At 42.3% G+C, this 12466-nt stretch overlaps 1 protein-coding gene across 2 annotated transcripts; it reads right to left on the bottom strand.

The window, feature by feature from the left end:
• Window positions 1–3800: 3800 nt before the first annotated feature.
• On the bottom strand, window positions 3801–11746 carry LOC123051013 (protein DA1-related 1). Of its 2 annotated transcripts, none has more exons than XM_044473743.1 (12): window positions 11292–11746; window positions 10146–10299; window positions 8622–8712; window positions 7704–7911; window positions 6757–6877; window positions 6599–6682; window positions 6182–6301; window positions 5851–6063; window positions 5702–5764; window positions 5501–5616; window positions 5095–5153; window positions 3801–4405 (listed from the first exon to the last, which is right to left on the bottom strand). In XM_044473743.1, the coding sequence occupies exons 2-12, from the start codon at window positions 10263–10265 to the stop codon at window positions 4086–4088; spliced, it is 1515 nt and encodes a 504-aa protein (XP_044329678.1). In that variant the 5' UTR covers window positions 10266–10299; window positions 11292–11746; the 3' UTR covers window positions 3801–4085. The 2 variants fall into 2 exon arrangements, with proteins under 2 accessions (XP_044329678.1, XP_044329677.1); XM_044473742.1 differs by having other exon boundaries at window positions 11278–11746.
• Between the last annotated feature and the right edge of the window lie 720 nt (window positions 11747–12466).

Raw genomic sequence — 12466 nt, forward strand, 5'->3', positions numbered from 1 at the left:
TATGGGACCCGAGTAATAGAGCTACAGGGCAGCATGGGCTGCATTGTTAGGGAGCTTCGCATAATTCATGATGTTCTATGTCAAATGGACATTCGAAACCACAACAATCAAGTGTACGAGGGCTGGTTGGATGAGGTGCGGAAGGTAGCACATGGGATGGAGGATATGGTGGATGAGTATATGTATCAAGTTGGTCGGGAACATGATATTGGGTGTTGCTTTTACCTGAAGAAAAGCTTGGAAAACCAAGATCTCTTATTTCCTTGAATCAGATTGCTTCCAAAGTGAAGGAAATAGAGAAAGACCTTACACACCTGTTAGAGATGAAAAACCGTTGGGTTTCCATGATAAATAATGGAGATACTAGCAGCTTGAATTAAATTATCAATAAATCCCAAGATCTGGCAAACATTTCACGTTCCCTTGATGAGGAAGATCTAGCTTGGGTGGATGAAAATAGAGAAAAACTTAAGGAGTGGTTGCAAGGTGATGATCTAGAACATAATGTGATAACACTAGTAGGAATTGGAGGGCTTGGCAAGATAGCTTTAGCTGCAAATGTCTATAATAAGGAGAGAGAGAAATTTCAATGCCACTCATGGGTCTCCATCTCTCAAACTTATTCTAGAGAAGATGTTTTGAGAAATATAATCAAGGAACTATTCCATGGTAAAGTAAGTGTTCCATCAAATATCGAGGCTATGAGAATCATAGACCTTGAAGAGTGTTGCGTCAAATATTGAGGCTATGAGAATCATAGACCTTGAAGAGACTCTGAAGGAATTTCTTAAGCAAAAGAAGTATTTGATCATATTAGACGATGTTTGCTCCATAGAAGCATTTTATGGCTTTGCTAAGACACTTGTTTGCAATGGTAATGGCAGTAGATTGATGATCCCAACACGAGAAGGCGAAGTTGCTAAACTTGCACCTGAGCTTCATCTACCTTCCAACATACTTGAAGAGTGTTGTTTCCTGTACTGCAGCCTATTTCCAGAAGACTATCTTTTCCGCAGAAAAATTCTTGTACGGTTATGGACGGCGGAGGGGTTCATCATGGAGAAGGGTGTAAGCACATTAGAAGAAGTGGCAGAAGGCTATCTAAAGGAGTTGGTTAACAGGAACATGCTATAACTTGTTCGCAGGAACGCATTTGGTAGGATGAAAAGATTCCGAATGCATGATATCGTACGTGAATTGGCAGTTGATTTGTGCCAGAACTATCGTTTTGGTGTTAATGTGAGGATTATATATGCGGGGAATCTCTTCATAGGGATGGACGGCGATTGGTAGTGCACAAACTAAAGAAGGGTATTCATCATTCATTTTCTACTCCCTCCGTTCCTAAATATAAGTCTTTCTAGAGATTTTAATATAGACTACATACGGATGTATATAAACGTAGTTTAGAGTGTAGATTCACTCATTTTGCTTCGTATGTAGTCCATAAATGCCTAGAAAGACTTATATTTAGGAAGGGAGGGAGTAGTATGCATGGACCTCAAACTTTCATTACACTGGACAAAAGCATGCCGCCATTAACCCTGCTACCTCTACTATCTGAAAATTCAAGATATATGACAGTGCTAGAATTAACTTGTCTACCTATTGAGAAGATTCCCGATGCTATTGGTGATCTTTTTAATCTCCGCCATTTGGGTTTGCGGGACTCAAAAGTGAAGTAATCCATCGAGAAGCTTCTGAATTTGTTGACACTGGGCCTCTGTAGATCTGACATACATGAGTTGCCTAGAGGGATTGTCAAGTTGAAGAAGCTTAGGCACTTATTTGCTGAGAAAGAAACTGTGTTAGGACGAGACTTTCGACTTAGCAGTGGTGTATGCATCCCCCATTGGGCTTGGAAACCTAACAAACCTGCAGACTCTACAAGCGTTGGAAGTGCAAGATGAATCCATTAAGCAACTAGTGGAGCTAAGGCAACTCAGAAGCTTGAAGATATGCAATGTGAAGGGAATCTACTGTGAACACCTCCACGAGTCTAGTGCAGATGCCATTTCTGTCCTACCTATATGTGGGTGCAAGTGATAAGAATGAACTTCTCATGATGACCCTCCCGACTAGCCTGCAAAAGTTAAGGTTGAACGGAAGATTACCGGAAGGGACACTCTCGAGGGGGTCTCCTCTCTTTCAAGGTGTGGAGTAGAACATGTATTCACTACGCCTATCTTGGTCGCAGTTGAGAGAAGACCCTTTGCCATCCCTTTCCCAGTTGGTGAATTTGACAGTTCTTCATTTCTTTAGAGCATACAATGGAGAGAAGCTGACGTTTCTCACGGGATGGTTTCCCAACCTGAAGCATCTCTCTCTAAGAGACATGCCTGACCTGAAGCGGCTAGAGATAAAGCAAGGTGCCATGGCGACTCTGGAATCATTTACCTTAGGCAGCCTAAACAGCATGGCGGAGGTCCCACCTGGCCTTGAGTTTCTCATGCCCCTCCAGTATCTAGGCTTCTTCCAAATTACTCACGACTTCCTCAAGTTGTTTTACCAATGTCCTTAACTTGTTTGTACACAATGGCAACACACTCTCCGCGACGATGACGACGATGACCGGTGATCCCTCCCAGAACTTGCATGTAAGTTGATCACTCTCGACTGTGAAATGGCATTATCACTTACATCACTCTCAGCATGTTAGTGCACTTTGCTGGTTATGTAGGCCGCCATAGAAAAAGGAAGATATATGCGCCTCGGTTGGATACCTGTTCTACTGCTGTTGTACAAGACTGGGCTGCTATATTGGTTGCTTGTGAAGTGTGATATTGAGAGTTCCTACTGATTTCGTCTGTGGCGTTGAAATAACAAGACACCTCCTGCTTGTGCCGCAAAACTGAATTGCTCGATCACTTTTTACGCGTTAATGCGTTCAACTATTGTGTGTATTCTATCCATGTGAGCTTGTAAACTATGATCGGAACTGTCTATTCCGGCCGTGCGTGTTGAATAACTAAACCATTTGTGTGAATTTGTGCGTTCAACTATTGTGTGTATTCTATTCGTGTGGGCTTGTAAACTTTAATCGATACTGTATATTCTGGTCGTGCCTGTTAAATAAATAAACCATTTGTGTAAGAATTTTCATTGAGTATGGCATGTATATAATTTAATTCATCTGCAAATCCGAGTCTCAGCAATGGATGCTTTACGCATATATAAATGATACTAGCATTGATGACGATGAGGAGGAATATCGAGGTCCATTCTTGCAATTTTCATGTGAAAAAGCCTTCAGCCTAGCTATACAAATGAGTCGATTGTCAATCAACTACGTACTAGTAGTTTGCGATGACGACCTTCGCCATATCCGAGGCGGATATCCCTGAACGAAACGGCGAGCCATGGCGACGAATTCCGGTTGTTGCTAAGATTGCAGAATCCTGACGAGAGTCATGTGTATGAGCATTATTGCAGCAGCTTCTGCACATACATAGTAATATCCAGTTACAGAATAGGACATTGCCAGGTGACCAGGGACGCTTTCCACTTCATCTATTGAGTAGGCTTGTAGAGGGGACAAATAGTTACCCAAGATAGCCTTATCTTTTTTTCCGTCTTGCTAACATTACAAGATACTCCCTCCATAAAGACATATAAGAGCTTCAGATCACTAAAGTAGTAATCTAAACACTCTTATATTTCTTTACAGAGGGAGTACATCACTAAAGTAGTAATCTAAACACTCTTATATTTCTTTACAGAGGGAGTACATGTATATTCTTGTAATCGCAAATGAAAAGATGACGCGCAAATATCACCCGCTAGGCCACGACATATATATATGGAGTGTACTTTTCCTTATTAACTTTAAGATCACATGAGAAATACCACTGTTTCCATTTCAATCTTTGATCTCCCTCAATACAACAGATTGGTCAGGGCAAGCCACCTCAATGCATCTCTAATAATATACTGTGCTCAGCCCTTCCAAGAAAAAATATCAACCAGACGTTTGTACAATTTGTGCATTTCAAAATTCATTTCCTTCTTTTCTTTCTTCCTGTAAATGGACTCTCGATGACAAATCGGTATATAGCTTCCGGTGAAAAGGTGGATCTCTGGCATTCTCAGAACGGCAAGGTCCCTGTCAGCCGGATGTGCTCGAGGGTGCGCTTCAGGCCGTACTGCTGAACAACCCGGTTCCCAGCTCTGAAACCGTCCCCGTAGGCAACGGAGGTGTCCGACTCGATCTGGTGCTTGAAGAAGTCACCGAGCTTCCGCTCGAACTGAGACCTACCGCCCTTCTTCGACGATGTGGATGATGAAGAGGATGAGGATGTCGATGCGGCGTTGCTGCCTGATCCTGCCATGATCTCCGACTCGATCCACAGGTGGGCAAGGACTTGGCATATGCCCTCTTCTATATCTGGAGTGAGTGTGCGGTATCCTGTGAATGCACATACTCATTAGCATGGAATGTCCATCTTCCTTACTCCATTAGACAGTAGATAATAAAATGATATAAGAAGCTGATGCAAACTTTTCTTGGTAGATAAATCAGTATTGATTGTCTTGTCATTGCCAATATACTAATGGTTCTCGACTTCTCGAGTGGAGATTAACATTAATTGGTTAAAAGTCTCATAGCAAGATAACACGACTTCAAGCCCAATAAATCTAAAAGTAGTTCAGTAATCCCAGTTGCTAATTCTTGGTTCTAAAGGTACATGAATGTAATACTCCATACAAGATTTTGGCCCTGACTTCTAAGCTAGAGAATCAAGGCTTCTGGTAGTTGAACCAATCCTGACATTTAGTCTTTACTGTAAGCAAAGCACTAGCAGATTCATTACTAAATATACCTTTACATGCTAAAATAGAAACCATGTACCAAAGAGAGCATAACCAGCAAAAAAGTGCATAATAATTCCACTGATGTAAGACCGGTTGTCCATTGATTCAGGCTGGTACTCTCTTCCCCCATTTTGATTACCTTAGAGTAACTGTTTAATAAGAACGAAGACGTGGTATTTAGTAGGTTATATTCTGAACTCCGACTTTCAGTGTACTATGAGTCAGTATGCTATTTTATTAGTAAAAACACAATAACTAAATACCACAAGAATTAAAGACAACCTTTAAGACGCAACCACGCATGCATCATCTCATGAGCTAAAATTGAACCTGTCAACAATCTGCAAGAACAAGAACTCATTAGAGACTCGCAAAGTCATGTCAACACATTCAGAGTTCAGCAGGTTCAAACAATAAAAGATGCAGATGATGAGACAATGATTCTTTAAGTAACAGGAGAAGATCCACTGATGAAGCACAACATTAATGTTTTTGATCATTTGCTCCCTTCAGTAAGTTCTGTAACCCAGAATATCTTCAAATAATCCATGTAATTCATATCTTTTTGACAACACAAAAGAGTATACTGAAATAGAACTATTTTTGAACTGGAAGCTGCTGATTATAACATTGTTGTTTCTTTACAGAGACAATTCTGACATTATGAAGCAGAAAATTAATGCTTCACCTTGGGAGACCATATAGAATGAGAATTGCAGTCACTTCACATCGCCGTGTCAACCTATACGGCTCTGTTATCATTTCCATAATTTTGTTTCCCGTCATTCTTGGTCTCCTCAATATCTGAAAATAACATTATTACATGGTCAGAACCCAGCAGGTCAAATGATGAAAGAACAAGTTATCTTGTGTTTGGAACAGTTCTCACCGTGCTGACAGTCTGTTCTTCCGATAAGCACAAACCTCTGGTTTCAGGAAGGTGGTGGTGTCCCTGGTTTCCACAGAAAACAAATTAACTACAACTAATAGGAAAGTGAAAGCAGAAGAATTCATGGTAGTTTGGTTCAACAGACATACAGTTTTCTCTCCTTCCATGGCTTCATTTAAAGCCTGTCTTTCTACAAGAAGCAGAGGAACCTGTTGTTCCACTTTCATATTGAGACCTTCATAAAATTCCTGTATTTCGAGATAAAGAGGCTGGCACTCATTTGTATCCATCACTGCAGAGTCAAGGCACTCCAGGCAGAGTTTACGACCATCATCAAGCAATACATATCTTGATTCCCTTGGCTGATAAATAAATGAACCATATTGGAATGAAGTGAGCCAAGATTTGGAGACAGCAACTTATCTAACCAAGTATGCTCAAGATCAAAACTCTAGAAGCAAACAAGATAGCTGAACATACCTCCATTCTTTCACAACTACAGCATCTTGGAGTACCATCCACCTCATGTGATGGACAGTATTTTTGTAACCAAAAAGGATGTGCCCTATATTCGATAAGGCCGTTCATATTTGTAGGAATCTGAACAAGAAGGAACCACAAGATGGTGCATAAAAATCAAAATTCAAAGCCGATAAACAAAAAACTTCCACAAGATATCTAGAATGTTGTCACTGTCTACATGCTTCCAGGCTTACATAATTGTAATAAATGATGACAGATGAAGCATTGATCACTTCGTTCAAAACACATTATTTTTGGAAGGAAATTTGGTACTTATTAGTTTTTTTTTTTTTGCAAAGGTTGCCATATAAAATGCAGAACAGAGAGAATCGTCTTATGCAAACAGATAAGAAAAGATAATGAAGCGATTCTTACAAATTGCTTGCAGACATCACATTTTGGATGAAAGCGCTCCTTGTAACAAGTTTTATGGTATGGATGGTTTCCTGACATGGAGAACTGCATGTTTTTTTTGGTAAGGTCAATATACCAATGCAACTGCTTAATTGGTACACAAAACAACAAAGAGCTACCTCATAGTCATATATTGGCTGATTACAAGCATGGCAGCAAAAGCACTCTGGATGCCAAACAGCTCCCATGCAACTAAGAAAACGTCCATGGCCAATCTCATTGTGACATCCAGCACATGTCCTGAGAAAAGACGTGTATATAACATCAAATATAGCCACAGAGTACAGATAACTCCCATAATTGCTTGCAATCACAGACTGTTCTGGACCGACACAACATTCTCCTAGTAACAAATTATACACACTCTCTTGTTCTTTTTTTTTACCAGGTATCATGTTCTATTCTTTTGACAGCATCAGCAGACTTCACACACCCAGGCACTTCATGTTAAGATATAATCACAGTATCGCACCCTATGGTGTATTTCTACGCTTCAACAATTACATGAAATGGTTTATCGAATAAAGACGGTGGCAAACTAAGTCTGACGAGTTTTTTCTTTCACTTATATGATGGAGCTCTAAATTTCAAACCACAGTTTGATTTTTTTTAAAAGGACATTTTGAAGCAGTGTATGAAGGATCAAATGATTGTATAAGTTAAATGCAAAATTTCAAAATTCGGATAAAAACTACTCGACTGCATTTCTTTTTTCAGAAAACATGGTGTGTGGGTGGGTGGATGGGGGTGGCCTTTTAATTTCCCCTAGCGGATATGCAAACCCAAATTGTAAGTTTTCACCCAATACACATTATCACTGAGATGGTCATGTGAAACTCTTAAACAAAATACAATATTTCATGGAATGAGTTAACAACATCAACATGACATTTCACATCATAGTATGTCTAGCAGACAGCTTCTATGGATTTGGATTTTACTTATAATACTTTCTTTCTGGTTAATTCTCATAATAGTTCAAATGTGTGGCACTTCACATAAATCAACTCAAAACAGCACATACAAATAAAATCTTAGCATGTTAAAGTAACAGACTACTACAAACCTGAATCCAGACGAAAACATAAATGGTAACTGTTGATACGAATTGCCGCCGTTGGCATTGCCATTTTCCCGAGCACGAGGGTGTGCACTATTTTCACGAGGACGAGGGGGTGAGGCATTTTCATGAGGACGAGGGGGTGATTCAACATTCAAACTTTCCTGAATAGCTCTTGCCAGTTGTTCATCCTCATCTAAATGCAGATCCTTTCCTAAAAGGAAAAAACAAATAAACAAGAAAGTATTACAAACTAAATGCATGGATTCATTTGAAATGTACGGTTATAAGGCAATGGAAGACTGGAGAATACAATGAGCTTGAATAGCTTGAAAGGAACATCCAAACAACACATCATTTTTATTTCTGACTACGGTCTCACGTCTCAGTGATCTAAGTCACAGTCCAAAACAATATTAACAAATATATGCAAATGTTTATCCAAGGAATTTTGATTGCAACATCTAGAGCAATAGAATTTGCACCACAATTTACTCCAAATTATGTGAGAAATAAACTGCCTATATCAATCAAGTAGTTGCCATAAGAAAATACATTAACCACGTGCCTTATTACAATATGGAATTATTTATGCTCTGTTGGATTTTACTTACATCCACAGTCCAAGGACATCTATAAGAAAGTTTGTCCATTAAACACTAGGTAAGTCTGACTGCGTTCTTATTCAAACATGCAAATTGGTAAAAGATCAACCAAGCTCTGAAACAACAAATGCGAAGAATAATCTGCAATAAACTAGCCCAAAAAACTTTTGTAGTAGTAGTACTAGTAGTAGTAGAACCTCAGCAGAAATTAAGGCATAAGAAAAAAATGAAAAATATAAGAGGATAAACACCAATGACAAAGCACGCTTCTGGGCAATAAGCATTTCAGCAGCACGTGTAATAGAGATACAATACTAACCTGTTTCCTTTGGTTTTCTGTGTTCCTCTTCTAATAGAGAAAGTGCTATAGCACGGTCAATATCCTCATTATCAAATTCCGAAAGGGGATCCTAAATCAAGTGCGGAAACTGGATCAGATACATAGTCAAAGCATGGTCTTTATTTCCTTTTAAACTTAAATTTTAAATACCAACATAACAATATATAAACTTAGTATATTCCAAATTAATTAGTGCTCAAACAAGAATTTAGAGGTATAGTCACACAGAAATTAGCTGGTTCGCATATTTATGGATACATCTCAGTCAAAGTACAATTACCAACGGCAGACGGAAAATAATTAATACACCCTCTGTCCACTAATGTAAGATGTTTTGGCAGTTCATTTTAAACTGTCAAAACGTCTTATATTAGTGAACAGAGGTAGTATCACTTAGTGAGACAGATAAACGACAAATAAGGTGGCCTTCCTTTGATGGTAATGATGTGTTTTAACAAGGGGCAATTGCATCTATGCAGCTCCAAAGTACTAGAACTACATATATAAACCTGCATACTCCTTAAAAACACTTTAGAAATTGGCTGGTTCATATATTTATGGATGCATCTCAGTCAAAGTACATTTACCAATGGCAGGTGGAAAATAATTAATATCATTTAGTGAGACAGATAAACGACAAATAAGCTGGCCTTCCTTTGATGGTAATGACGTGTTCTAAAACAAGGAGCAATTGCATTTATACACCTCCAAAGTACTAGAACTACATATACAATAAACCTGCAGACCCCTTAAAAACACTAAATCAGGCAGATGGTGAGCATCACAGGTGTGCAAGAATTGTTATCATGGGCAGCGCGTAAGGAGTGGGCCTGACAGGGTCCACTGCCTCTATCGCACACCACATCTCAGGGATATCTGGTTTGTCAAGACCAGCAGCCATGAATGGCAATGCCAGCAAGTCGAACGGCACCTGTGTGGCGCTCGTGAATACACCACTAAAGGCATGGTGCTGCACTCTACGTTGCACAAGCTACCAAACGATTAAAGGTGAGGCATCTATTGCTGTTGGTCAAGGATAGATTCATATCTCCCTTGATGCGTGCTCGTTGCATCAGTAACAAGGTTTATCATTCATTAAGCTGTGATGGAAGTGCTGTAAGTCTTGTTGTTATATATGGATAATACGATAGTTGCAGTTTTGTGGGAGATTATCTGTAATTTCGGAACATTTTCCATAGACATAACGGCCGCTATAAAAAAATGAGTGGTCAAGACTTCATTAAGTATATAGATGTAGCATATTTGGGAACGGTAATTATACATGTATTACAGTGGCATATAACTTTTAAACAGAGTGCCCAGCAAAGCGAAATATCCTTTTACTATACACATGGGTGCCATTCGAGCTTCCGTAAAGCTCAATTCATACGTGTCTCCTTTGCCCATTCAGTTAAATAAAATGGCAAGGGTAGTGCATCGCACATTGGAACACCGTTGAACCCTTTTTGCCGAGAGGGTAGTGTATCACACTGAAGTACTTACAATCACAACAGTGGAAGTGGAGGGTTCATTCCATCTTGTCTCTTCTGCAGGCTTGCTTTGTTCTCGCCCTTCCGAGATGTTGTGGGTTGAACCTCTAAAAAATTTGGTCAACCAACCCATATTTTCCCAAATGGCAATGAAGGAACACCGTTATCTGCAATCAACCGGTCATGTTAGGACACACAAAAATGGTAGCTACACATTTTGGTACACATAATCTATGGACAAGGATGGCAAACAATCATCAAAGCTAGTCAACTTAGTGGATTGCTTATCTTGTAAAATGTACAACTGTTTAAAATGCCCTCACACAGCTAACCAATAAATAACCATCCAGGTCACAGAATATAGCTAGCAGGACGGATAGCGATTAAGCAAGGATTCCTGCAGAGCCAATCCAACTTATCAGAAGGTACTCTCAAGGCTGAAGTTTTCTATCACTAGCAGCACCCTGCCAGAACTTAAAGCTTAGGAAGGTAGGTAGTATGTTATATGAGACCTTGAAGAGTAGGACTTAAGGATGTGCTGCTATTATACTACATGATTCAATTCAACACTTTGCCACCAAGAGAGATGTATAATCAGGATTCAGCAGTTCTCCATCTAAGCGATTGCATCCCTTCTCTGGGATTTTCATTCTGCCCACCTGAAAACCGTAGCGTGTCCCTGGATCATGTGAAGCCCTGTTTTCTACTCTGGCTACTGATCGTCGAGCAGCGGAGCTACAGAAAGAAGAGTAAGAGACCGCTGCTTAATAAATACACGAGGAGCAGCACGGCGACCAATCGCTAACGGCTACCAAATAACTGAGAACTAGTGCAGCGCGAATATGGAATCTAATGTTTCCCTTTTTGGATTGGGGGAAACCAGGGCGGTTCTACTTGTTCCCTGCATGTTGACAGATTACAGGGAGGGTCCTTCTGCATTTGGATCACAAGCTGCAGAAGCTACTGACCACTAGAGACAAATTAAAGATTTCTCGTTGTCACCAGAGCACAATGACACAGCTAGCAAAAACAGGGAGAGGCAATAATAGAACAGATGAGGTAAAGAACAAGTACTGAACGCAGGCAGGCACAGATACAGCGGTCCGACAGGTAAACTAGGCGAGCACAAGGAAAACGGAAGGTACCGAGCGAGATCAACCTCCCACGACGGGTCCCGCGGCCGAGGACGGGAGGGGCAGCTGGCGGCGCCGGCCGGCGGAGCGATCCGGTGGGGAGGGGGGCAGCCGGCGTCGGCGCGGGGAACGGCGACGGCGGGACGCGCCGGGTGCTATGCGGGGGGAGACGGATGGATACAGATCGGGGCCTCCGCCGGGTGCCGCGCCCGGGGAAGAAACGGTGTGAACTGGACCCGCGAGGGAGGGAGAGGATGGCCCCGATTTCGGTCACCCCGACCGCGGCCCGTCCGCGGGGTCGGCCGGCGGGGCGGAAGAGGTGGGCGGGCGGTGGATCGCTCCGGGCCGCGGCGGGCGGCGGGATTGGGCCGGCGAACGGCGAACGGCGAGCCCCCGCCCCTCCGCCTCTCCTCTCCTCTGTACCGGCAGCGCGAGGAGAGAAGAAACCGACGGGAAGGAAGGGGAAGGGGGGCGGGGCGGGGCTGCCTGTATCGTATCGTACGCGTCGCCGTGTCGTATGTCTACGCGCACACCAACGACGACCGTCTCGCTCGCGTCCGTTTCTTCTGTCAACGCGTTTGACCCCTTCGCCCCACCCTCTCTCCCACAGGCACGCCGTGGCCCCCACTTCCCTTCGACGGCGGCCCAGTCCCCCCGGGCCGCACCGTTGCCGGTGCGACCATCGCCGCGGTTCGACACCGGGTTGCTAGCCGCGGGCCATCGTTGTCGTAGCCCGAGAACAACGCCGTCTCTCTCTCTCTCCCTGTGACGTCGTGTGTGGCGCCGTCTTGTCGGCGGGCAGCAGGCAACGGTAATGTCGTTCGGCTAACGTTCATCGAGAGGGGTGGCGATTGCGAACATTTTTATTGGCAATTCAAGGATGGCAGTTTTAGTTTGTAAGCATAGGAATTTCATGACGAAAACAGAATTCAAGCAGGTTGCTGTGATCGCCATCTTCCCGCGAACTTTCGCTGGTATGAGGTGAAACGCGGCGTCACCTCCATCCCGGTTCCCTCTTCTATTCGCCGCCGCCGTCGCCTACACCCGAGGGCGAAAATGCGTGCGCGCGTTAATTAGCGTAACTGCAATCCCAACAATAAATTACTCACTAAATTAGCATAATCAACAAGTGTAACCGCGATCCAAACAAGGCATGCCATCAAATCGCCCCCCTCCCATAACACTAGCCGGTAAAACCACC

Source organism: Triticum aestivum, chromosome 2D (genome assembly GCF_018294505.1).
Source record: "Triticum aestivum cultivar Chinese Spring chromosome 2D, IWGSC CS RefSeq v2.1, whole genome shotgun sequence".
In the NCBI taxonomy this organism is placed as follows: domain Eukaryota; kingdom Viridiplantae; phylum Streptophyta; class Magnoliopsida; order Poales; family Poaceae; genus Triticum; species Triticum aestivum.

Bases quoted from the DNA above. Each gene is read 5' to 3' on its own strand.
- LOC123051013 (XM_044473743.1), bottom strand. From the start codon at position 10,265: ATGGGTTGGTTGACCAAATTTTTTAGAGGTTCAACCCACAACATCTCG. The intron at 7,912-8,621 runs GTTAGTATTGTA...TTTTCCTTTTAG, and splicing joins CAGAAAACCAAAGGAAACAG to GAAAGGATCTGCATTTAGAT. The intron at 6,302-6,598 runs GTAAGAATCGCT...CTTCTTGTTCAG, and splicing joins GTGATGTCTGCAAGCAATTT to ATTCCTACAAATATGAACGG.